This window comes from Podarcis pityusensis, assembly GCF_964106645.2.
Source record: "Podarcis pityusensis genome assembly, chromosome: 13".
In the NCBI taxonomy this organism is placed as follows: domain Eukaryota; kingdom Metazoa; phylum Chordata; class Lepidosauria; order Squamata; family Lacertidae; genus Podarcis; species Podarcis pityusensis.
This window is the reverse complement of record NC_138038.1, coordinates 42,038,995-42,060,989: the sequence shown is the minus strand read 5'-3', so window position 1 is coordinate 42,060,989 and position 21,995 is coordinate 42,038,995. Positions and strand designations below refer to the sequence as shown.

The window sequence follows — 21,995 nt, the reverse complement described above, 5'->3', positions numbered from 1 at the left end:
AACTATGAACTATTCAGAGCTGGTTATATAGAAACACAGATAATCATCATTGTGGTGACCCTTTTTTATATATTGTACTATTCTGGCTTTGCATCATCTGAAGTAATGACCATTCAAGTTAGGCTTTGCTATTCAGGATCATTTGAATAGCAATGGCAAAATAGTTAAATTTGTGCCAAAAATAAATAATCCCTTGCAAGATGGTAGGGTTTTTATTGCAGGTGATATTACTGCCGATACAGAGCTTGTGCAAGTTTCTTCCTCTTCCTCTGTGTTCTGTCAGAGAGCCTGTCCGTATTCTTCACAAATATTATCAGTCAGGAGATCTCGTCATTGCTGGCATTATTTCTCAGATCTACATATTTTCAGATACCCTATCCTTTGAAAAACACCCATCTCAGGAATTTTCAGATGACCATATGTAAGTTGGAATTTTTAAAACCCATATTATAAAATGATGTTATTCACAGCTAACCTAGTCCTTGGTGTTGGACTTGCATTGGATATAGCCAGTGGGCTAGCAAATTATAGGAGCTTCAGTTGTTCTACCAATTCATTAAGGCTATCCCCCATTTGATCTTGTTCTAATGATTGTCTTCACATGGCCATCCTGTGTCCCTATGGGATAGCATGAGTAAATTATAAATACATGCAGCATGGGAGTTAAACAAGCTATTTTTATTTCTCTTCCATTTTCGATGAGGCTGGCAGATTTAAAGTGGTTGGACTGCGATATAGAGTCACATTTTGAATGTCAGATTCACGTGGGGTTTTGAAAAATAATAATATTCCTATATTGATTAAACCTCTAAACAAAGGAATAAGAATTCAGAACAAAATATGTATATGTATTCAAGAAATCTGTGATTTCAGTGCTAAGGGCACTGCATACATCCAGTACATGAAGCCATAAGGATGTTCCTTGTTCATCCGCCTCTAGTCTACATGATTATTCCCCCTCTAGTCTACAGGATTATTCTACAGGACAGTTTCACCCTAGTATTCTGCCTGATAAGATAGCTTTTCTAAAGATAAGTATATCACTGCTGAATTTTCATGATGGTTTTTTTAATATAAATGCAACATGATGGGATCATGCAGAAAATTAAATTAGGAAAAAAGAAATGACAGATTCCTTCATCACTAACACACAAATACACACAAAGAGCAACCATGAAGGAGTTGCTAGGGCTGTGCAGCAGATTCAGACACTGCTTGAATCTTGAAATGAATCAGGCAAATTTGGGTGGACCTGGACTTTGACTGAGTTAGGTGGAAGCAGCCCTAGACTGCCCCAGGTTGGGTCTGGCCTCTAGGAAGCCTCTGGGACAGTCAGAGTCAAGGTGACAGGTGCCTTGCCCAACAAACCCTATCATAGAATATGATTTTGAGAACAGCAGCAGTCGCTGGGAAGAGAGGAGTTCAGGGATATTTTTAAAAAATAGTTTCATAAGTTGTGTGTCTTTGTTTCTCAATTTGATCCTTTTTCATGGTTTGTATGTTTTGCGATATTTTATACATTGTGATTTGCTGTTAATTATATTGATTATAGATTGAGAAGTGTGAACTGTTTAATTATTATTCGCTGGTGTTTAATTTTACTGTTTACTATTAGATTATGACGGATTGTTGCTTTGCTTGATGTAAATTGTTTATTTTAATGTTATTGTGACTTTTATATTGGATCAGATTGTTACTATTAATGTTTGATGTTTTATTATGTTTTCCTGTGCTGGGAGCCAACCAGAGTGGCTGTGGCAACCTAGCCAGATGTGCGGAGTATAAATAAAAATTATTATTATTATTATTATTATTATTATTATTATTATTATTAGGTACCCCAGCTCTAATCTTATGACAATATATTGTGGTGCACCCTTCAACTCTCAATACAGGATGATGACTCAGCTCTATCAGCACATCCTGGCCTTGGCATTTGCTGTAAAGGAGATCAATGGAAATCCCTGTGTCTTGCCCAATGCAACTCTCGGATTCCACATGTATAACAGCCATTTTAGTGAAAAGTGGACCTTTCAAGCTTCAATAGAGCTTCTCTCAAGAAGGGCCAAATTCATCCCTAACTACAAGTGCGATGCTGAAAATACTCCAGTTGCAGTCCTTGGAGGACCAAACTCTTATATTGGTCCAGACATAGCACCTATCCTGTGTACCTACAAGATACCACAAGTAAGATTTATATATGGAACATAAATACGCAAGTTTAATAAGCCATTTGAACTTCTCTTGCATTTCAGACATTATGCTATTGTGCTACATTTTGTCTTCTAATATTCCTGTTTAATACGTAAAGCTGAAGACACAAGATTGTAGAGCGGATCTATGTATTATCAGGACACCAGAAGGCTGCTTTCAATTCCATGGACAGTTTTAAAGATTCATCCTTCTCCCAGCCATTATCTGTTTTACAAGAAGGTGTTTGGATGTGTCTCTTTCCCAACATTTTGAACATAGTAAAGTGCTCTTCGTACAATCACTCTAGCATTCTCTCTGACAAACTGATTGTCCAAGCAATCTACAGTAACTTCAATAGGTTCACATGTGTGCTAATGATACTTTTACAATTTTGTGTATGCATCACAAATACATAGTGGGGATAGAGAAGAGGATCTAGCTGGTGGGTTACACCTTGAGTTACCCCATTCCATACACCACCTTCATAGGGACAGAGGTGCCCATATGTCAGTCATCTGATACTTACCTTGTGGTTTCAAGCAGTTTCTTGAACTTTCCCATCCCTGATATAGTCTATAACGTGAAACCTTGGAAATATGCTTATGGCTTGTCCAAGATGGCATGTTGGGCCAATCTCCAAGGCCTGGTAGAACAGAGGTTTCCCACTACAGATCTGTAGTATGCAAAGTGAGAGTTTAACACAATTTAATGTATTGAAACCCATAGCTACACTCCATTCCAAGATATGTACCAAGCTCATTTGAATCTAAAGAGAATTGCATGGACAGGCGGAGTCCCCAGATCCCGAGCAGTCCCCCCCGTCATGTGTAATAACGACTCAAGACAACGTGCTATGGGATTAAATTGGCCACAACTTTATTAAATTTCAAATGTGGGTAGACCTTGGCTCAGGCATTGGGCGTTCTCCCTCCCCAGTCCCCAGCCGGGGACCTAGGGAGCTTCAGGGTTATCCAGTGTGGGGGGGGATGGGCCGGCTCTGGAGAACATATGTTCAAGCAGAGATAGCCGCCCCCGTTACGCCGCCCCCGCAGGGGAGAGCAATGACGACCTTTCGGCGTACGGTCAAAGCCTCCCTTCAGAAACCCCTTTAACGGGGAACCCTGGTATCGCCACCGCAAAGAGGAAGATGGACTAAAGGATTCCGCCCAAGGCCTGATACCGCCAAAGTTGTGATGTTTTGCTACGGGAAAGGCGAAAACTGCCAATGCAGGGAAATTCCTTTCCGGCCCTTTAACAGCGACCTTATCGTAGCAGCGCCCGCATACCTGTGAAGAAAAGTTAACCTGCAAAACCTATGAAGAAAAGTTAACCTGCAAAGGAAGACATTAACTGAGGGTGGGTAGGGTGGGAGAAGCTCTGGAGCCAAGTGAGGATTCCCAGGTAAGATCCTCCCTCTATTGTGTGGGCAGGTAATCCCTCCCCCTACCTGGCCTGGTCTCCTTGGCAACGCTTCCCCCAGGTGGGATTGGACAACTGACTGAGGTAGCCGGGGACCTCCAGGTATCCCACCTGAGGGAAGGCAAACCAAGCCTATGCTGATGGGGCCGCTCCAGATCCAGGGCTGCGCGCGTCCACGCAAAGGGCGCCCCCCGTTTTAAGTGGGGAGCGGTCATTCCCAACATAGGAAATTCCCCTCACATAAAATGTGTGTACTTTTAGCTTGGCGAGGTAAGAATAAGTAGATGTGCATTCAATGCATTCTATACAAGCTGTTCAACTAATGTAAAGCAGCATTCATGTATCCTGGGTAGAATACAAAGAAAAATGCATAACTTCACTTATAGAAATACTGTCGCATTTTTGAACAATATTATTTCAAGGAAAGGTTGGAGATTGTCTTCCACAGCTGATTCTACATATATTTGCACAGTGACATGAACTTAATCTCACTGGGTAAACTTTGAGGCAAGTATGTCATAGGCCAGATTCCTGATGATGAGAGGATGGCACAAGGCACATATGCAGAATTCCATACCGTTCTTGATTTTGTCACAATGAATAAGCACCAGAACATCAGTAGAAAGCAGGGCCAGAACAGAAGCACTCAGCTCTTTTCTTGACATCATACGCCTCCCACCTACTTCTGTGTGCGCAGTACACTCTGCTAATTGCATGCCCTGGCTTCTGAAGTCCGGGCCACTGATTTATGTCAGAGCACGGGCTGATGGAAGGAGACGTCCAAGCTGGGCTTGCCAGCTGGCCTCCCGGCCCCTCTACATGTCAACAGGTATGTGATGCTCTTTGTAAGTCTGTGTTTCTCCTTGTTAGTAAGGTTGATACCTGTTATGTACTGAGTTGAATAGGATCCAAACTGTAGCAGTCGGATTGGTCCTAGAACAATAGGATTCAGAATGCAGCAGTCTGATTGGTCCTAGAACAATGCAGCAGTATGATTGGTTGGCAGGAACCACCCAATCCTGCTCCAGATAGAAGTGAATCCACAACCTGATTGGCTTACAGTAGAATTCCAGAATTAGCCAATCATGTGCAGCCCATTGTGTAAATAATGTATATAAAGCAGATACTGTGAGGGGACATTTATTCATTCCTCCTCACCACTATGAGCTGAATAAAGAGCATGAAATCACTTTGCGACTCTGAGTATATTTCACTGGCGACAAGGATGGGATCCCGCTGAGCTGACTGCCACACACAGCACCGCAGCACCGCCAACTGCCGCACCGCTGCCTCGCACCGTGTATCCAGGCTTCAGCTCCGGGGCACAAGGAACTCAGAATGGCAGCCAACAGCAGCTTCTCGCCATTCAAACCAGCATCTGGAGACTGGGAAGCGTACGCCTCCCGTTTCACCTTCCTCCTAGAAGCCAAAGGGGTCACCGACGAAGAAGACGCCAAGAAGAGGGCGATATTCTTCAGCGTCTGCGGAGAGGAGACGTTTGAAATCGCCCGGGCTCTCCTTGCGCCTGAAGACGTCGCTACTGTTCCATACAAAACAATAATGGAACAGCTGAAGGGGCACTTTTCGCCGCAGCCCTCAGTGGTGGCTCGTCGAAATGCCTTCTACGCAAAGCGGCAAGCCCCTGGGGAAACCATAACTGGGTTTGTGACCTCTCTCCGCCAAGCCGCCCGGTTCTGCAACTTCTCAGAGCTGGAGAACATGCTTCGTGACCGCCTCGTCGGTGGCCTAAAGGATGAGAAGCTGCAACGGCGCCTCTACGCTAAGAAGGACCTAACGTTCCAGGTCGCTCTGGAGGAGGCCCTGGCAACAGAAGCTGCCGAGAGGTCGACCCAAGAGGCACGGCCGAGCCTGCCATCCCAACCGAGGGTCCACCATGAAGACCTCACCGACGACTCAGGATCCGACAGGGAGGAGGTGCACCGAGTACAGCAGCGCACTCAAGCAGCGCACAGACCACAGCTGCCTCGACGAGAAGGAGGGAACTGCGCAAGCTGCGGGGAGAGTCACGAGAGGAGGACCTGCCGTTTCCGCAACGCAGAGTGCAGGCAGTGCAGAAAATCGGGACACATCGCCCGGGTGTGTCGGGCTCGGCCCACCCGACACCAGGCATCAGATGACCAATCCAAGAGCCCCAGGTCCCGGGGCCCAACGCACCAAGGCAACTCGACGGAGCTCACGGACTTCCAGGTATACCAGTTGCCCCACCCCAACGTAGAGAAAATTTATGTAGAGGTACAGATAGAGGGGGCCCCATGCCGCATGGAGCTTGACACGGGTTCAACTCTATCCATAATCTCGGCAAGGACCTTAAGGAAACTGTGTCCCACTGGGGGTCCCAAACTCAGGCCGGCCCCATTCACCCTCCGGGACTTCCAGAAACGTAAGGTCCCCACAATGGGGGTGGGGACCTTCAGGGTGCAATACCGAGGGCGGACGCGGCAACTGGACTTGCTTGTGGTCAAGGGCCCCTACATTAGCTTACTGGGATTGGCATGGTTTGGACCACTGGGGCTAGCTGTCACCGGGGTGAACCACACTAGCTTACAAGTGGACGTGGACGCCATATGCAAGGAATTTCCAGGGGTTTTCGATGGGAAATTGGGACAGTATACGGGCCCCCCCATTGCGCTACAGCTTGACCCCGCAGTACGACCGGTCAGGCTCAAGGCCCGCCGGGTCCCGTTCGCCTTGAAACCCCGTATAGACGAGGAATTGGACCGACTCGTAGAGCAAGGAGTGCTGGAGCCGGTGCCTAATGCTCCCTGGGAAACCCCAATCGTCACACCCGTCAAGCCTAATGGTTCGGTCCGCATCTGCGCAGACTACAAATGTACCATAAACAAGGCCCTCACGGCCCACGCATACCCAGTGCCAGTGGTCAGCCATGTCCTGGCCACCCTGGCTGGGTCGAAAATTTTTGGCAAGCTGGACTTGGCCCAAGCATATCAACAGCTGCCAGTAGATGAGGCCACAGCAGAGGCACAGACGATTGTGACGCACAGAGGAGCGTTCAGGGTAAAGCGGCTGCAATTCGGTGTCAGCGTGGCACCAGGCATATTCCAGAATATAATGGACTCTCTCCTTAAAGGGATTCCTGGCGTCACCCCCTTCTTCGATGATGTGTTGATTGCCGGCCCCACACCAGAGGAGTTTGAGGACCGCCTCCGCACCGTTCTGCACCGTTTCCAGACGGCGGGTCTCAAGGTGAAGCGGGAAAAATGTCTACTAGGAGTGCCTCAGGTGGACTTTCTGGGATTTATGGTGGACGCAGAAGGGGTCCACCCGACTGGGGACAAGGTACGGGCCATTTGTGATGCCCCAGCGCCCAAGAGCAAGACTGAACTTCAGGCCTTCTTGGGACTATTGAACTTTTACCATTCCTTCCTTCCCCACAAGGCGGCGGTAGCGGAGCCCCTACACAGACTCCTGGACAAGCGGGCCCCTTGGGTGTGGGGCCAGCGCCAGGAGGCCGCATTCCAGGCAGTCAAGGACTTGCTTGTCTCAAACTCGGTCTTGGCACACTTCGACAAGAGGCTGCCGGTGGTGCTAGCATGCGACGCCTCACCCTATGGCATTGGAGCTGTCCTGGGGCACCAACTCCCGGATGGAAGAGAGGTACCGGTGGCGTACTTTTCCCAGACACTCAACACAACCGAGCGGAACTACTCGCAAATCGACAAGGAGGGTCTGGCAATCGTAAAGGGAGTAAAAAAATTCCATGATTTCTTGTACGGGCGGCCCTTCACCGTGGTGACTGACCACAAGCCGTTGCTTGGCTTGTTTGCCCCCGAAAAGCAGACCCCCCAAGTGCTGTCTCCTCGCGTCCTCAGGTGGTCAATTTTCCTTGCCAGCTACCAGTATGCACTGATTCACCGACCTGGGAAGGCGATGGGCCATGCGGACGCCCTCAGCAGGCTACCACTACCGGAAACAGGCCCTGACCCAGCACCTGCACAAGAGGTTATGAGCCTGGAGCTGCTTCCCGACCGCCCCATTCAGGCACAAGAAGTTGCACACCATTCCAAGAAAGATAGGGTCATCTCCCGGGTCCTGGACTGGGTGTGGAGGGGATGGCCCAGCAGCAGCCCCGGGCCAGAATTCGCCGGCTACACAACCCGCAAACATGAACTGTCGGCCCACAAGGGGTGCCTGTTATGGGGAAGCAGAGTCGTTGTTCCCCAGCCCCTCTGCAAAAGGGTCCTCACAGCCCTACACGAGACACATCCAGGGGTAGTAAGAATGAAGGCCCTTGCCAGGAGTTATGTGTGGTGGCCGGGGATCGATGGAGAGATAGAGGCCTGGGTCAAACACTGCCAGGCCTGCCAAGAATCCCGCCCAGATCCCCCAAGGGCCCCAGTCCAGTCCTGGGAGTCCGCCCGAGCACCATGGTCACGCCTGCATGTGGATTTCGCTGGCCCCTTTCAGGGGAAAACATTCTTCATAGTGGTGGACTCCTACACCAAATGGCTGGAAGTCGCACTGGTACCGTCCACTTCCACGTCCGCAGCCATCCGGGTACTACGCAGGCTGTTTGCAACCCACGGGCTCCCTGACACTCTCGTCTCAGACAACGGGACTGCATTTACGTCAGGAGAATTCCAAACCTTCACAGCGCAGAACGCCATCCGCCACATCCGTTCGGCGCCGTTCCACCCTGCCACCAATGGCCAAGCAGAACGCATGGTGCGGACCACCAAGGACACCCTTCGCCGCATGACGCAAGGGGACTGGGAGTACCGCCTTGCCACATTCCTTCTAGCACAGCACAGCACCCCCAGCTCAACGACTGGCCGGAGCCCCGCTGAACTACTAATGGGTCGGCGCCTTGCAATCAGATTGGACCGCCTTCACCCCGATAGAGCTCAGGATGAGGTAGTGGTGGGGGAAGGCAGGAACCCCCGGACCTTCGAGGCCCAGGACCCAGTGTACGCAAAGAATTTTGGGGCAGGCCCAGCATGGGTACCCGCCACAATCACCAGGGTCACTGGCCCCGTGTCGTACGAGGTGCTAACGGATGGGGGGCAATGCTGGCGCCGCCACTGCGACCAGATACGGCGACGATTCCCGGGAGAAAACCAGGAGGAGGACAGGTCAGAGGAGTCCCAAGGGAACAGCGGGGCAGTGAGGCCCATAGAGCAGGAGGGGCCAGCAGGAGAGGCAGAATCAGTAAATACAGAGAGGACCCGTGAGGCCGAAAGGACACCGGAACCAGAACCACGACTGAGCGAGCCGGTTGCACCAGACCAAACAGCCGCATCACAGCCAGCATCCTTGGAACACGAGCCAGAACCCGGAGCCCGGACCAGGGAACACCCCAGGCCACAACGCACACGTAGGCCGCCGGCATACCTTGAGGACTATGAATGCGACCTCCCGGGCAGGACTGGAACTTAGAGGGGAGGGGTGTTATGTACTGAGTTGAATAGGATCCAAACTGTAGCAGTCTGATTGGTCCTAGAACAATAGGATCCAAAAGGCAGCAGTCGGATTGGTCCTAGAACAATAGGATTCAGAATGCAGCAGTCTGATTGGTCCTAGAACAATGCAGCAGTATGATTGGTTGGCAGGAACCACCCAATCCTGCTCCAGATAGAAGTGAATCCACAACCTGATTGGCTTACAGTAGAATTCCAGAATTAGCCAATCATGTGCAGCCCATTGTGTAAATAATGTATATAAAGCAGATACTGTGAGGGGACATTTATTCATTCCTCCTCACCACTATGAGCTGAATAAAGAGCATGAAATCACTTTGCGACTCTGAGTATATTTCAATACCACTAATTCTATTTGTCTTGAAGATGCAAAAGAACAAAAGTGGGGAGGAAAGAGTGGTAGGAAGACTGCCATGACTGAGGTGTGTTTTGAGTAAACAACCACAGCTGGCTGCACCTTGTTATCGTGCTTATAAGACATATTTTCTAAGCCTGTATCACATTTGCAAACTCAAATTAGGAGTGGATATAAATTGATGTTCAGATGTAATCACAGTTTTTCAAATCTAACCCAAATCACTCTCTCTCATATCCTTTAACATTTTTGAAATATTATTTAGCTCATATATGGCTCTGCTCCAGTCATTAATAAAAAAACTGAAGGGATTTTCTTCTACCAAACATTCCCAAATGTGAACCACCTATATAAAGGGATTCTCCACTTACTGTTGCATTTTGCGTGGACATGGATTGGGATGCCTTCTCAGGATGAAGACACTATAGAGAAGTTTAAAGAGGACATGTTCCCATTGTTTTCCAAAAGGGGCATCTGCTTTGACTTCATAGAGAAATTCCCCAAACAAACTTCTTCCAGTGATTTTGGTGACATGCTAGAAGAGGGCTTGAAATCTATCAAAGTTGTTATGGAAAGCACTGCCAAAGTTGTGGTTGTATATGGAGAAATTCAGAGTATAATGGCAATGAGATCAATGCACCAGCTTTTACAATTTGCAAATATATCAGTGAACATCCAGACAAAAGTCTGGATTATGACAGCTCAGATGGATTTCACATCATTTCCGTTCCAAAGAAGTTCAGACATAAATTTCCTCCATGGTGCTGTATCTCTTGCAATTCACTCAAAGGAGGTGTCAGGATTCCATAAATTTATTCAGCATAGGAACCCTTACTCAGAAAACAGTGATGGTTTCATAAAGGACTTCTGGGAAGAATCATTCAGCTGTACATACCCCAATTCTTTTGTAGACAAGATGAACAAGAAAGTCTGCACTGGGGAGGAGAAGCTAGAGACCCTTCCCTCATCTGTTTTTGAAATGTCTATGACAGGAAATAGCTACAGCATCTACAATGCGGTCTATGCAGTGGCACATGCATTCAGTACAAGGCATTCATCCCAAGTCAAACACAGAGCAATGGCAGATGGAGTAAGATTGGACCAACAATCATGGCAGGTAATGTCCTGCTCATGATTTTAAAGATTGCGGTATACCCCCATATTTGTAGGTGCAAAACTTCCCATTGCATGCATCTCCATCCAAGACCTTTAGCAACTATTCACTGATTTTATGGCAATTTCTACTCTATGGTAGAAAAAGGGAGGCAAGACCTGATGTGAGAGCTAGGAAAAAGTATCATTTCCTTTCTCCAGTTCATTTTGCGTTTTATTTTTTAAAAAAATAATGGGGGGGGCAGTCTCTTCAAGCCTAAAAGCCAGGACAAACTCAAAGCTTCCTCTCCTCATTTTAGTCAGCCCCCTTTTATTTCAGTGATTATGGGGTAAGTGGGTAGGTGTGGATTCTTCCATTTTTTTCTAGAGGAGGAATTACTGGAAACAAAAAGGCAAAAGCACATTTTCATAGATGCCAAAGTTTCTCCACTGTGCTGTATTTTGAAAAAGGGAGCAGGTGGGGCTGTCGTCTAAACCACGGGTTTTCTTGGGTTTGCCAATTGTAAGGACAGCAGTTTGAATCCATGTAACGGGTGAGCTCCTGTTCCTCAGTCCCAGCTCCTGCCAACTATCTCAGGGGCATTGTGGGGGGGGGGGACACATCTCCTGACATTTTAGGTCATTTACTATCATTTCTACTAGGATTCCTTTCAAGAAAACATAATCCAAAATCTTCATGTCTGATAGATTATAACCTTGATGTGCATTTGCATCCTTTGCACCTTTTAAGTACAGCCTTCTATTTCCCCCCCTCATAAATTAGCTGCATCATGTTCTCAGAAGTATTTCTTTTAACAACAGTGTGGAGGAAACAGTTTCCTTTGATCAACATGGGGAAATAATTGCTGGATTTGATATTATAAACTGGATCACATTTCCAAACCACTCCTTCCTCAGGGTCAAAGTTGGAAAGATTGACCCAATGGTTTACCAGGACAATGTCTTCATCATTAATAAGGATGTCATCATATGGCCCAACCAGTTTAAACAGGTAGTGACTGTGCACATTTTGGGATCTATTGAATAATTTCCTCAATGTTTAAAAAGTCACATTGCCTCCAGATTTTGAAGTGGATGTTAGAATGCTAAAGACAAATGTATGGAGTTCAAGCAACACTGTCATAATGTGTATTTTGTCTCATGTTTTCTTAATGTGGGTAAAGGACTCCAGTTATAGGGACGTTCACCACATAAATATGATGCACACTCAAGAATTCATTATATTTCCTTATGACAGTATCAACCCATTCCTTCACTGCAGAGAAATAATAATGAAATAAAAGCCCCACAACTTATTTTTGGATTTTTAAAAAAACTATTTTATCATTTAATAACAGATGTGTCCCATTTCCATATGCAATGATCACTGCAGTTCAGGTTACAGAAGAGCTAAAAAAGAAGGGAAGGCATTTTGCTGCTATGATTGCTTTCCATGTCCAGAAGGGAAGATTTCAAACCAGAAAGGTAATGAATGTCATATGTAGATGTGTTCTGTTTAACAGTTACCATCTATTTAACAGATGGATACCATTTATTTTATAAATAGATCGGCTACAATCCAGCTTGCTCCCATCAGCCTTTTAAATGCTTAAACTAATTGCTCTAACATTCAAAATTGTGAAATGTTAGCATCCACAAAGCATATGTAAAGGGTTAATGGCAAGAACCGTAGAACTCTGTGATGTCATACACTCTGTGGCAGTTATGGCAGTTAGTTGAACAGTCTTAACAGTTAGAACAGGAGGTTTGTTGTGTGCTGCTGCTGTCTGCCTAAGAGATATCTGAAGAAGTGTGCATGCACACAAAAGCTTATACAACTTATTTGGTTTCTAAGCTGCTACTGGACAATTTTCTTATTATCTTATTTTACATAGATCAAACTGTTACAGTCTGTAACAGTTTAATCTATGTAAAACTATTAGCAATTTAAGTATCACCTACCTGCATTGAACATAATAATCTGCAACTGCAAGAATACTAAGTCAAAGTTATTTGTTCTTTAAACTTTAAACAGAGAGTGTCTTGTGTAGTTACTATAGGAGGGAAAATAGAAATAATAAAAGGGTCAAAGATCCAGGGCTGTCTTCCACATATTTCACATGAGGTAACTTGGGTGGCTGAACAAAATACAGTCATACCTTGAGTTGAATGTGCTTCGGGTTGAGCCAGCGGCGTAGCGTGAGTTGTCAGCACCCGGGGCAAGGCAAGTAATTTGCGCCCCCTAACCCGGGGCAAGGCAAGTAATTTGCGCGCCCCCCAACCCCTAACCTGCCAATCTGCGTCGAGTTGCTGCTGGCGCTGCCGCCCAAACCACGCCGCTTGCCCGGAGGAGGAGGGGGGCAGAGAGGCGAGGAAAATGCAACATGGCCCAGCAGCTGCAGCAGCAGCAGCGGAGGCGGGGCTGTGAGGAGGGGCTGCCTGGCATGTCCTCCGCGGCCCTGACGCGCGGGGCTGAGAGCCGCTGCCTGCCGGACGCCTTCAGCCCGGGCGCGCGCACAGCTCATCGGTTCCACGAGACATGGGGCTCTGCTACAGCCTGCGCCCGAGGCTCTTCGGCGACTCCGGAGGCAGCGAGCGCGCCCCCCCAGATGTTGCGCCCGGTGCGGCCGGCCCCCCTGGCACCCCCCACGCTACGCCACTGGGTTGAGCACATTCTAGTTGCGCTCCACTGCAACCCGGAAGTAATGGATCGCGTTACTTTCGGGTTTCGCTGCTCGCGCATGCGCAGATGCTCAAAATTATGTCACGTGCATGCACGGAAGCAGCGAAACGTTACCCATGCACACACAGATGCGCCGTAGCGTCTCGCGTTCTATTTGGGATGCGAATGGGGCTCCAGAACAGATCCCGTTCACATTACGAGGTACCACTGTATAGGAAAAATTCATAGGGCATCAGAATATTAGTGGGTTGGAATAGCTGAAACAAAAAGACTGTGTAAGCCCCAGCCCCAAACACACAAATCAATAGACACAGAGGCCTCTGCTATCTTCAGCCGCTAGCAGGATGGCTGAGATTTGTTTATATTTCTGGATTTGCTTGGAACACATGAGAAAGCAGGCCACTAATGCCACTGAACTCAGATTATGCAGGAGGTAGAACTTCCTATTATTCTTACTGCAAAATCAACTTTTGATATTTCAAGTTCACTACCCTCATTCAGGAACAGAAAGCCATATTTAGATAGCCTTTTATGTTTATTTTTCATATTTGATTTCAGACATGGATGATTGTTTTCAATGTTCAGAAGATCAATATCCAAACATTGGCCAAGATATATGTCTTCCAAAAGAAATAAGCTTCCTGACTTACAATGAGCCTCTGTGGATCAGTTTCGTCACACTTGCTCTTTTATTGACCTTCACTACAACTTTGGTGCTTAGGATCTTCATCAAGCACAAAGAAACTCCCATAGTCAAAGCCAACAATCGGACCCTCACCTATGTTCTCCTCCTAGCCCTCGTTCTCTCCTTCCTTTGTCCTTTACTTTTCATTGGCCAGCCCATAAGAATAACCTGCCTCCTTCGACAAACTGCTTTTGCAGTGATCTTCTCAGTAGCAGTGTCTTGCATCTTAGCAAAAACAACTATAGTGGTTCTAGCTTTCATGGCTACCAAGCCAGGCTCCAGAATGAGGAGATGGGTGGGGGGAAATCTGGCCATCTCCATTGTTCTTTTCAGCTTCCTCATTCAAGTGATGATTTGTAGTGCCTGGCTGATAGTTGCTCCCCCACTCCCTGATTTAGACAAGCACTCAGTGACTAAAGAAATTGTACTGGAATGTAACGAAGGATCAGTCACCATGTTCTACTGTGTCCTAGGCTTCATGGGAATGCTGGCCATGGTCAGTTTCACTGTGGCTTTCCTAGCTAGGAAGTTACCAGACAGTTTTAATGAAGCCAAGTTCATCACCTTCAGCATGTTGGTCTTTTGCAGTGTGTGGCTGTCCTTTGTTCCTACCTACCTGAGTACCAAGGGAAAGTACATGGTGGCTGTGGAGATCTTTTCTATTATGGCCTCTAGTTTTGGGTTACTAGGCTGTATCTTCTTCCCCAAATGTTATATCATTTTGGTGAGGCCAGAGTTAAACAGCAGGGGACAGCTTACAATAAGAAAGAAATAAAGCATGAACAAGTGTATTTAATGTAGCATATAATAGCTGGACTGAATCCACTTGTATTCATTTTGCCTCAACCCAACAAAACTCTCCCCAAAATCCCATAGAGCAGACCATGTAGCTGTTCTCCCTGGACTTTCCTCTTACACAGTACTGTTATTAAGGGAAGCAGTGGCTCATGTAACCTAGACTCATAGAGCTGGAAGGGACCCTAATTCCAAGATGATGATTACATATTTTGAAAATTCAGTTGGTTACAAGGTCTTCTATAATGTGCTTCTAACTTCTAACTTCATCAATACACCACTGGTCTTTTATTATCTAATGAAAGGGTAATAAAAATAACAGTTCTGAATATGTGACAAACACATTTTCTTCAGCAATTCCAGAGGGAATCCTTAGCATTGGATGAATAACTACATTGCAGCTTGATGGCTAACAGGGTATAATTTGAGCTGCTGCTACTAAAAAACAACAACCTGTGGACTTCCAGTGGCCACTGGGAAACCTAATGCAAAGTATACTAAAACTGATCAGAATTAATCAGACTTATGATCAACAAGTCAGATTTTGTATACTCCCAGATTGCGTCATTTTGGGAAAATAAACTACCATTTAAATGAGACATTTTTTATCTTGGAGAAGAGAAAACATGGTTTCTGCATAGAACAAACAGTTGCCGTCATACTGAGAATGGTGGTCTTAGTGTTATTGTTGCTGGAACTGCTTTCTTACAATGTATGTCAGGCTCACATAGCAAAATGTATGCTCCAAGGTCCACACCGTCCACTTCACATGTATCATCAGCCAGGAGAGTTCCTCATTGGTGGCATTGTTTCCCATGGTGGCTTCATCTCCTCTCCAGCAAAATTCACTGAGGAACCCCCACCAGCGCTGCCTGAAGAGCTTGTGTAAGAACTAAGCCATTCATTTATTACAGCACATGAATGATCAAACCAAGAGCTTCAGCCTCAGAATAATGACTGAGGCTGCAAACTTATCCCCATTTACCCTGGGATAACCACTTTTGATTTCAGTGGTACATATGCTGATGTAAAAATCCATAGGAAGCTCTTGTGCATTAAGAGAATAGTGCAGAACCTGCACTTAGGCAGGAATTACCAGCTGCACAAATCTAAGACAGGGAACACCCGGCATGCCAGTAGTACATGTGAAAAGGAGTCTGCATCAAAAGAGGTATAGTGCCCCAATCAAAAGAAGCAATAGAGCAGCTCTATTCTGCCATGCTCAGACCACACCTGGTGTACTGTGTTCAGTTATGTCCAGCACTATTTAAAAAGGAAATTGACAAGCTGCAACATGTGCAGAGAAGGATGACACATATGGTCAAGGGTCTGGAAGCCAAAATTATGAGGGGGTTGGGTATGTTTAGCTATGAAAATAGAAGACTGATGGGATGTAGGATAGCTATTTTCAATTATCTCAAGGGCTGTCACCAGGAAGATGGTGCAAGCTTGTTTTCTCTTGCTCCAGAGGGAAGGACCCAAACCAATGGATTCAAGTTGCAAGAGAGGAGATTCTGTCTAAACAACAGGAAGAACTGGCTGATTATACAGTAAGAACTGTTCAGCAGTGGAATGGACAGGGAGTTAACTCCACTGAATTTGATATGAATAACTACAGTGTTGATATGTAAAAAGATATACCTGTTCCTTCTATTGCCATTTGCAACTCTCATTCTAGGGTGGTGCCTAAGCTTTACCAGCACATCGTCGCCTTGGCGTTTGCAGTCAAGGAGATCAATGAAGACCCTCACATCTTACCCAATATCACCTTGGGCTTTCACTTATATGACAGCTATAACAATGCAAGGAGCACATATCTCGCCACACTGCTGCTTTTATCCAGGGTGGAGAAATTTGTTCCTAACTATATATGTGATGTTGAAAATAATCTGGCTGGGGTCATTGGAGGACTTGATTCTGAAATCTCCTTTTATGTGGCAACTGTTTTGGATATCTATAAGATTCCACAGGTAGGACACCTATGTACAATACCTAAATTAGCTTGCATAGATAAAGAGGATGATTTCACAGCACCTGTTCATGGTGTATTACCAGTTCAGGGCAAGGATGAAATTGGAGCAGAATCAGTTCTTTGGAAAGTAAAGGTGGTACAGAATTAAAATAAAATAAAATTACCTGAATAAGGGGAAAGAAAGGCTGCAATACCAAGCCAGGCTCCAGAATGAGGAGATGGGTGGGGGGAAATCTGGCCATCTCCATTGTTCTTTTCAGCTTCCTCATTCAAATGATGATTTGTAGTGCCTGGCTGATAGTTGCTCCCCCACTCCCTGATTTATACAAGCACTCAGTGACTAAAGAAATTGTACTGCAATGTAATGAAGGATCAGTCACCATGTTCTACTGTGTCCTAGGCTTCATGGGAATGCTGGCCCTTGTCAGTTTCACTGCGGCTTTCCTAGCTAGGAAGTTACCAGACAGTTTTAATGAAGCCAAGTTTATCACTTTCAGCATGTTGGTCTTTTGCAGTGTGTGGCTGTCCTTTGTTCCTACCTATCTGAGTACCAAGGGAAAGTAGATGGTGGCCGTGGAGATCTTTTCTATTTTGGCCTCTAGTTTTGGATTACTTGGCTGCATCTTTTCCCCAAAATGTTATATCATTTTGCTGAGGCCAGAGTTAAACAGCAGGGGACAGCTTATCATAAGAAAGAATTAAAGCATGAACAAGTCTATTAGATGTAGCAAATCATAACTGGACTACATCTCCTTGTATTCATTTTGCTTCTTCACAGAATGCCTCAACCCAACAAAGCCAACAGAGGAGCCCATGTAGCTGTTCTCCCTGGACTTCCCCTGACAAAGTACTGTGATTAAGGGAAGCAGTAGCTCATGTATCCTAGACTCATACACTGGGGAGGGACCCTAATTCCATGATGCTGACTGCACATTTTGGAAACTACATTGGTTACATTGGTTCCCCAATCCAACAGTGGTCCCTTATTATCAACTGAAAGGGTAATAAAAATAACAGTTCTGAATATGGGACAAACACATTTTCTTCAACAATTCCAGAGGGAATTCTAAGCACTGAATGAATGAACATTGCTTCTTGATCATTAACAGGGCTATAATTTGTGCGGCTGCTTCTCAAAAAACAGTGGGGACTTACAGTGGCCACCGGTAAACCTAATGCAACGTATATTAAAATTAATCAGAATTAATCAGACTTGTGATCCGCAAGTCTGATTTTGGATACTCCGACATTGCATCGTCTCAGGGAAATAAACTACCATTTAAATAAGAGAATTTTTATCTTGGAGAAGATAAAACGTAGTTTTTGCATAGAACAACCAGTTGCCTTTGTATTGAGAATGGTGGTTTTAGTATTCTTGCTGCTGGAACTGATTTCTTACAATGTATGTCAGGCTCACATAGCAAAATGCAGGCTCCAAAGTCCACACCGTCCACTTCACATGTATCATCAGCCAGGAGAGTTCCTCATTGGTGGCATTGTTTTCCATGGTCGCTTCATCTCCTCTCCAGCAACATTCACTGAGGAACCCCCACCAGCGCTGCCTGAAGAGTTTGTGTAAGAACTAAGCCACTCATTTATTACAGTACAGGAATGATCAAACCAAGAGTTTCAGCCTCAGAATATTGACTGAGGCTGCAAACTTATACCCATTTACCTAGGGATAACCACTTTTCATTTCAGTGGGACATATGCTGATGTATAATCCATAAGAATCTTGTATAAATTAAAAGAATACTGTAGAAGCTCCCATTTCCCAATAGGGAAATGAATATAAATGTATTGAAATGTGTATATATTTGTATGTCTGAGATAGCCCTTTTGAACAGCCGTTTTTGATAGACTTTATCTGAACAGGAGTGTAAGTGAGAATCAATTTAAAAAAAACTGTACTGAACCAAAATGCCCATATCATTTCATTTTCTGATCATAGTCTGTCTCAGAATGATAGTATATATTATGAAGTATAGAAATCTGTGAATTACAACCACTATCACTGCCTCATGAACAAGGAAGCTGTCATTGCATGACAGAACTGAGAAATACTGTAAATGTTAGGGAAAGACTTCAGATGTTTCAGGGAAAGACCCCAGGGGTTCTAATGTTCCAATGGGCACCACATTAGCAACCCCTGGTCTAGATACCATTGGCCTTTACAGATTGGAGAACTGCGGCAAAACTAACAAAATGAACTTCAGTCGGGACAAATGGCGGGTTCTGCACTTAGACAGGAAATATTAGCTCCACAAATCTAAGATATAGAAAACCTGGCATGCCAGTAGCACATGTGAAAAGGATCAAGGAGTCTGCATCAAGAGAAGTATAGTGAGCCAATCAAAAGAAGTAATAGAGAAGCGCTATTCTGCCATGCTCAGACCACAGCTGGTGTACTTTGTTCAGTTGTGTTCAGCACTATTTAAGAAGGATATTGACAAGCTTCAACGTGTGCTGAGGAAGGTGACAAATATGATCAAGTGTCTGGAAACCAAACCTTGTGAGGGAACATTGAGGGAGTTGGGAATTTTTAGCTATGAAAATAGAAGACTGAGGGGAAGTAGGATAGCTATTCTCAAGTATCTCAAGGGCTGTCACCAGGAAAATGGAGCAAGCTTGTTTTCTAAAAATCTGGAAGAACTTGCTGATTATAATAACTGTTCAGCAATGGAATTGACAGGTAATTAACTCAACTGAATGCAAAATGAATAGCAACTGTGTTGAAATGTAAAAGGACATAACAGTTCCTCCTGATGCTATTTGCAACTCTCATTCTAGGGTGGTGCCTAAGGTATGTAAAATGATATACCGGTATATGTTCCTTCTGATGCCATTTGCAACTCTCATTCTAGGGTGGTGCCTAAGCTTTACCAGCACATTGTGGCCTTGGCATTTGCAGTCAAGGAGATCAATGAAGACCCTCACATCTTACCCAATATCACCTTGGGCTTTCACTTGTATGACAGCTATAACAATGCAAGGAGCACATATCTCGCCACACTGCTGCTTTTATCCAGGGTGGAGAAATTTGTTCCTAACTATATATGTGATGTTGAAAATAATCTGGCAGGGGTCATTGGGGGACTTGATTCTGAAATCTCCTTTTATGTGGCAACTGTTTTGGATATCTATAAGATTCCACAGGTAGGACACCTATGTACAATACCTAAATTAGCTTGCATAGATAAAGAGGATGATTTCACAGCACCTGTTCAGGGTGTATTACCAGTTCAGGGCAAGGATGAAATTGGAGCAGAATCAGTTCTTTGGAAAGTAAAGGTGGTACAGAATTAAAATAAAATAAAATTACCTGAATAAGGGGAAAGAAAGGCTGCAATACCAGAAAAAATATGTGGTACCCCCAATCTCTTACACACACATCAAGGACATCCCAGAGGCCACTGGTGGGAGAGTGGGTGTATCCCTCACCAGCCATGACTCCACACACAATATGTGTATGTTTAGGGGAAAAGCACTTTCAAATTAAACACACTCTGAAGGTATGACAAATTGCAGATATAATCCAGTTATGCAAGAAAACAATAATAGTGCTGAGCTGCTGGTTCCAAAGTGAAATAAATGTTCATAAATGATGTCTGATAAGTCTCAAAAAAAAGAAGAGGGAGAAATGGCAGTTCTGCTGTGTCTTGGGGTATGTGCATCATGAATACGAAAGAAGTTCCAGAGAAGGAATGTGTATCCGACCCAAGTTGCAATTCTGACATGACTACAGTAAATAATGTCTAATGCAGGGTTAGGCAATCCTCTGTTTAGGGCATGGTGCATCCCTCCAATCATTTTTGTCCATCATACAAGATGCTGCCAAATTTTGCAAGTATGCATAAGTTTAAAAAAAATAAAAATAAAATAAAATAAATGTTTAACAAACAGAAATGGGAGATGTCCCCAATTTTCAGGCCATCTGTGTGTGTGTATTTTTGTATGAATGAGAGAGGGCGTGCAACCCCTGGTGGGTGGCAAAGGGCATATCTGACTAACAGGATTCGCCACATAATGTATATGAATAGTTTGAAAGAACTCTACAAAAATTACTTGGTCTCTTCTCTTCCTCCATTTACTTTTTAGCTCATTTATGGCTCTGCTCCAGTGATGAATGATAAAAGCCCAGGGCTTCCCTTCTACCAGATGGCAGCCTCAGAAGCCCTTCAGTATGAGGGAATTCTCTCTTTGCTTCTGCATTTCAGGTGGACGTGGATTGGAGTCATTGCAACAGACAATGACAATGGAGAAAGATTTGTGCAAACCATTTCCCCAATGTTTACTAAGAGTGGTGTCTGCTTTGCATTCCTAGGAAGGATCCCCAATTTTAGTTTCATTTCTGAAGTTGCTGACATGCTACGTCAGGGGGCAATGATAAACGAGGAAATTTTTAGCAGCAAAGCTAACGTAGTGATTGCCTCTGGAGAATCTTATTCCATGGCAAATTTTAGATGGCTTCCATACATTTCAGAACATGATGACATAAAAAATAATGTAAAAAGTAAAGTATGGATAACAACTGCCCAGGTTGAGTTCGCTTCATTTGTCTTTCAAAGATACTGGGATTCAAGAGTATTCAATGGTGCTATATCCTTTGAAATTCACTTCAGAAACCCACCAGGATTTCATCAGTATGTTGTGTACAGAAACCCTTCCAGCACGGATGGGGACAGTTTTATCAGGAACTTCTGGCAACAGGCCTTTGAATGTGTATTCCCAGATATCGCTTCAGACAAGGTGGAGGGGAATATTTGCACCAGAGAAGAGAAGCTGGAGAGCCTTCCCGGATCACTTTTTGAAATGAGCATGACAGGCCACAGCTACAGCATCCACAATGCTGTCTACGCCATGGCCCATGCTTTACATGCCATGTCCACATCCAGACTCAGACATAGAGGAATGGCGTACAGAGGGAGAGGGAAGAATCTGAATCAACAGTTTTGGCAGGTAATGGCTGAACATCCTCAATTGGCAAAGCCCTGTTACTTTCTGACACAGTATGGGTTCAAACATTTGCGCAGGTGTATTAGGAAGAAAACCCAGAACTGAATTTATAATTCTGCAGACAGAGTAGGAGGTGGCACTGATATGATAGTATCCTAGATGATTCCCCACATATTCTGCTGCTTGCAAATGACAGTAGGCCCTATAGGAAAGGGAAATGATGGTCGTGTCCTTCCTTGAGCAGGTAGGTAAAGGTACCCCTGCCCGTACGGGCCAGTCGTGTCCGACTCTAGGGTTGTGCGCCCATCTCACTTAAGAGGCCGGGGGCCAGCGCTGTCCGGAGACACTTCCGGGTCACGTGGCCAGCATGATGAAGCTGCTCTGGCGAG

At 45.2% G+C, this 21,995-nt stretch overlaps 2 protein-coding genes across 19 annotated transcripts in view; both read left to right on the top strand.

The window, feature by feature from the left end:
- The first annotated feature begins 2,177 nt into the window (after positions 1–2,177).
- The window catches only part of LOC308461332 (vomeronasal type-2 receptor 26-like), a 41,691-nt gene continuing 21,873 nt past the window's right edge, over positions 2,178–21,995 (top strand). Inside the window, exons 1-5 of one of the 18 annotated variants that reach the window (XM_080978174.1) lie at positions 10,787–10,865; positions 11,434–11,527; positions 11,874–12,000; positions 16,147–16,228; positions 21,219–21,609. In XM_080978174.1, the coding sequence (XP_080834300.1) occupies positions 10,861–10,865; positions 11,434–11,527; positions 11,874–12,000; positions 16,147–16,228; positions 21,219–21,609 (699 nt within the window). In that variant the 5' untranslated portion in view covers positions 10,787–10,860. Of the gene's footprint in view, positions 2,188–4,017; positions 4,442–10,334; positions 10,541–10,780; positions 10,994–11,433; positions 11,528–11,873; positions 12,001–15,343; positions 16,229–17,754; positions 18,226–19,514; positions 21,610–21,995 lie in introns of those variants that run through there. The other 17 variants (XM_080978177.1, XM_080978180.1, XM_080978181.1 and 14 more) reach the window with 17 other exon arrangements.
- On the top strand, positions 13,757–14,662 carry LOC308461364 (vomeronasal type-2 receptor 26-like). Its single transcript, XM_080978230.1, has one exon. It carries the CDS (start codon positions 13,759–13,761, stop codon positions 14,656–14,658), a length of 900 nt encoding a protein of 299 aa, XP_080834356.1. The 5' UTR covers positions 13,757–13,758; the 3' UTR covers positions 14,659–14,662.

What these genes read in the sequence shown, in the direction of transcription:
- LOC308461364 (XM_080978230.1), top strand. Translation starts at nt 13,759, where the DNA reads ATGGATGATTGTTTTCAATGTTCAGAAGATCAATATCCAAACATTGGC.